This window comes from Salvelinus sp. IW2-2015, unplaced genomic scaffold (assembly GCF_002910315.2).
Source record: "Salvelinus sp. IW2-2015 unplaced genomic scaffold, ASM291031v2 Un_scaffold2742, whole genome shotgun sequence".
Lineage (NCBI taxonomy): Eukaryota > Metazoa > Chordata > Actinopteri > Salmoniformes > Salmonidae > Salvelinus > Salvelinus sp. IW2-2015.
The window spans coordinates 85,027-89,465 of record NW_019944045.1 but is presented as its reverse complement, the minus strand read 5'-3'; the positions used below and the strand labels follow the sequence as shown (position 1 = coordinate 89,465).

Below are 4,439 nucleotides of genomic sequence, written 5' to 3'. Positions count from 1 at the left end.
AGTAAACACTGGAGCTCCCTGGTTAGGACAGGATACAGTACACTGGAGCATCCCCTGCGTTAGACATGGATACAGATAAACACTGGAGCTCCCCTGTGTTTTAGGAAACAGGTACAGTAACACTGGGCTCCCCTGGTTAGGACAGGTACGAGTAACACTGGAGCTCCCCTGGTTAGGACAGGTGAAAGTAACACTGGCGCTCCTGGTTAGGACAGGTACAAGTAACACTGGAGCTCCCCTGGTTAGACAGGTACAGTAACACTGGAGCTCCCCTGGTTAGGACAGGTACGGTAACACTGGAGCTCCCCTGGTTAGGACAGGTACAGTAACACTGGAGCTCCCCTGGTTAGGACAGGTACAGGTATAACACTGGAGCTCCCCTGGTTAGGACAGGTACGGTAACACTGGAGCTCCCCTGGTTAGGACAGGTACGGTAACACTGGAGCTCCACTGGTTAGGACAGTACATGGTAACACTGGAGCTCCCCTGGTTAGGACACGGGTACGGTAACACTGGAGCTCCCCTGTTTAGACAGGTACAGTAACACTGGAGAGCTCCCCTGGTTAGGTTCAGGACAGCTTCGTGTATGTTCGTTCCCAAGGACCCTCATATTGTATCGTATGTCCTCAGGGACAGCCATCAGTTCAATCTTATACTGTGTCCTTCAGACAGATGCCTCAGTATCCTGTCTACGAGTGACAGACATCAAGTTATCTGATATCTCTGTGCTCCTCAGAGGACAGCATCAGCTCAATCTTGTATCTCTGTGCTCTCAAGAGGACAGCATCAGTTCATCTGTATCTTCTGTGTTCCTCAGAGGAACAGCCATCAGCTCATCTGTATCTCTGTGTTCCTCAGAGGACAGCAACGTCATAGTTCTTTTCAGAGGGATATTGTATCTCTGTGTCCTCAGAGGAAGCAGTCATCGCTATCCTGATTCCTAGAACGCTCAGCTCTCTGTATCTCTGTGTCACTTCAGAGGACAGCATCAGTTCATCTGTATCTCTGTGTCCTCAGAGGGTGGACAACACAGCTATCTATTTGTGTCTCAAACGCTCATCACCTGTATCTCTGTGTCCCGAGCAGCATTCAGCATCTCGTATCTGGCATAGACCAGCATCGTTCATCTGATATCTCTGTGTCCTCAGAGGACAGCATCAGCTCACTTCTCAAGGGCATCCAGCGTCAATCTTACTCTGTGCCTAGAGGACGAGCACTCAGTTCATCTGTATCTCTGTGTCCTCAAGAGGAACCAGATCTTACATTCAGCGATCAGCTCATCTAGGTATCTCTGTGTCCTCAGAACGTACCTGTCCTAACCAGGGGAGCTCCAGTGTTACCGTACCTGTCCTAACCAGGGGAGCTCCAGTGTTACCTCACCTGTCCTAACCAGGGGAGCTCCAGTGTTACCGCCAGCCATATTGCCCAGGAAGTGCATCGCCAGTTGTTGTATGGGTCCGGCCAGGCCCTCGAGACCAGGAATAGAGGGGGGTAGGATGACCGAGCCAGGCCCAGATGGATAGTCCTCTGGAGGCTTCAGGACAGCACCTACAGTCAGCTCCACCCTGTCTACCTCCAGACCCCAAGGCTTGGTCATCTCATTGATGTCCATCTGGGAAAGAAAAACAAAGGTTTGTTAAGAAACCACGGTGATTTCACATCCTCTCTCCTTCTATATAAAACACATTGTAGGAGACGGAGGAACTCCAATGGGTTTTCAGAAGGAGGCGAGGAGAGAGGAAGTGAGGGAAGATGGAGAGAGGGAACATCCATTTCAACGGTGCAAGAGATGTTACGGGTACTAACTTACCAAGATACAGTGACCCGAACAGGTTCGATAATAACTGTGACCTGATGCATATTAGGGCTGGGCGGTAGACTGTATTTTACTATATCTCAGTTTGGTTTTTCACTTTAACTTCTATAACGGTATTTCAATGTTTGGTTTGTTAAATGTGATAGTGCTACATCAAAGATTATGGATATATTGACAAGATACATGTCTCTCCACCCTGACAATGAGAATCATTGTCCACAAAACGGCACGGAGGGCTGTCTAGCTCCCGCCTATCCTTTCTTTGGATTGGTGAATACATCTCAATATTATAATCCTTTTTTTAAAATATTTGATGAGGGTTGTTGAGGTCAACCGCCTGTTTTCAATGGAGAGAGACYCTATTATCCTAACCTCATACCATTTCTCCGGCTACATGAAGTAGCTAAGAGAAAACATTTAACGTAGTCAAAGATTATAGGGTCCCCTAGAAAACGCTGACCAACACTTTGGTTCCTACCCTGTCACAATAACTCCTCCCTGGCATTTTCATTCGTTGTCATGTCAAACACTGCATTTAAAGTGCCCACTATTACATTTTTACTATAGAATTAGAATAATCATTACATTTCCATGATGACAACAGTTCATCCAAGAGTTTTGATCTAAATCACATTTGCAATATTAAAGGTTAAAAATAAAACCTAGATTTGTTTTCCCCATATCTTGCAGCCCGACGTGGCACATGATCTGAAATGAGTGCAGAAAACACAGAAATGGATGWAAATGCTAAAAATCGATTTGAGGTTGAAGTTGAATTGAACAGTATAAAACAAGGTAAATGATAAGTTAGTCTAGCGACCAGCTATTTAAACGTGTGGTATGGATGGATGTGGGTACGCGGACCCACGAGCCACTGCAGCCCCGCATAATGAGTTCTGTTTTTTTTGTGGCCCCCACCACCATCAAAGTTGCCCATCCCTGCTATAAACCAATCAGAACGGAGAAAGACCCATTGAAATCACTTAGAATGTTATGTGTTGCCACCCTAGGATCACWCACTACTCAAAAAGAAAATATAGAACTTGTTTTACTCAAAAACATACAACTGTCATAAATTTTTTAAATATAGTGAAATTATATTTTTGCCATATCGCCCAGCACTAATGCATATTAAGTGTTATATTTAAATACACTGAACAAAAATATAAACGCAATATGTAAAGTGTTGGTCCATATTTCATGAGCTGAAATAAAAGATCCCTGAAATATTCTGTAAGCACAAAAAGCTTATTTCTCTAACATTTTGGCACCAAATGTGTTTACATCTGTTAGTGAGCATTTCTCCTTTGCAAGATAATCCATCCACCTGACAGGTGTTGCATATCAAGAAGCTCATTAATTAGCATGATCATTACACAGGTGCACCTTGTGCTGGACAATAAAAGCCACTCTAAAATGTGCATTTTGTCACACAAACAATGCCACAGATGTCTCAAGTTGAGGGAGCGTGCATTTCGCTACATGTTCGTCGTCAGACCACTGGCTCCAGGTCATCTACAAGGCTATGCTAGGTAAAGTGCCGCCTTATCTCAGTTCACTGGTCACGATGGCTACACCACCCGCAGCACGCGCTCCAGCAGGTGTATCTCACTGATCATCCCTAAAGCCAAAACGTCATTTGGACGCCTTTCCTTCCAGTTCTCTGCTGCTGCGACTGGAACGAATTGCAAAATCTCTGAAGTTGGAGACTTTTATCTCCCTCAACAACTTTAAAAATCTGCTATCCGAGCAGCTAACCGATCGCTGGCAGCTGTACATAGTCATCTGTAAACTACCCACCCAATTTACCTACCTCACCCCCCATACTGCTTTTATTTATTTACTTCTGCTCTTTGCACACCAGTATCTCTTCTTGCACATGATCATCTGATGATTTATCACTCCAGTTAATCTGCTAAATTGTAATTATTCGATTTATGCCTACCTCATGCCTTTTGCACCACATTGATATAGATTCTCTTTTTTTTCTACCATGTTATTGACTTGTTTATTGTTTACTCCATGTGTAACTCTGTGTTCTGTTCACACTGCTATGCTTTATCTTGGCCAGGTCGCAGTTGCAAATGAGAACTTGTTCTCAACTGCCTACCTGGTTAAATAAAGGTGAAATAAAATAAAATAAATAAATAAAAAATGTGGCAGTACGTCAACCGGCTCACAACCGCAAACCACATGTATGGCGTCTGTGGGCAGCGGTTTGCTGATGTCAACGTTGTGAACACAGTGCCCCATAGTGGTGGTGGTTATGGTATGGGCAGGCATAAGCTACGGACAACGAACACAATTGCATTTTAATTGATGGCAAATTGAATTCCACAGAGACACCGTGACGAACGATCCTAGGCCCTTGTGTTTCGTTCATCTCCACACCATCACCTCATGTTTCAGCTTATAATGGACGCCCGTGTCACAAGGATCTGTACACAATTCCTGGAACTGAACATGTCCCAGTTCTTCCATGTCGCATACTCACCAGACATGTCACTATTGAGCATGTTTGGGATGCTCTGGATCCATGTGTATGACAGCGTTCCATTCCCACCGACGTAATATTATCCCAGCTCCCACCAACTCAATCTATCATCCATTTGATAATGTTAGA

The 4,439-nt window shown here is 44.5% G+C and overlaps 1 protein-coding gene across 2 annotated transcripts in view; it reads right to left on the bottom strand.

Annotated features, from left to right (window-relative positions):
* Positions 1-1,311: 1,311 nt before the first annotated feature.
* The window catches only part of stoml1 (stomatin (EPB72)-like 1), a 5,245-nt gene continuing 2,117 nt past the window's right edge, over positions 1,312-4,439 (bottom strand). For both annotated transcript variants that reach the window (XM_024141781.2, XM_024141782.2), the window contains one exon: positions 1,312-1,612. In XM_024141781.2, coding sequence (XP_023997549.2) covers positions 1,337-1,612 — 276 coding nt within the window. In that variant the 3' untranslated portion in view covers positions 1,312-1,336. The remainder of the gene's footprint in view (positions 1,613-4,439) is intronic.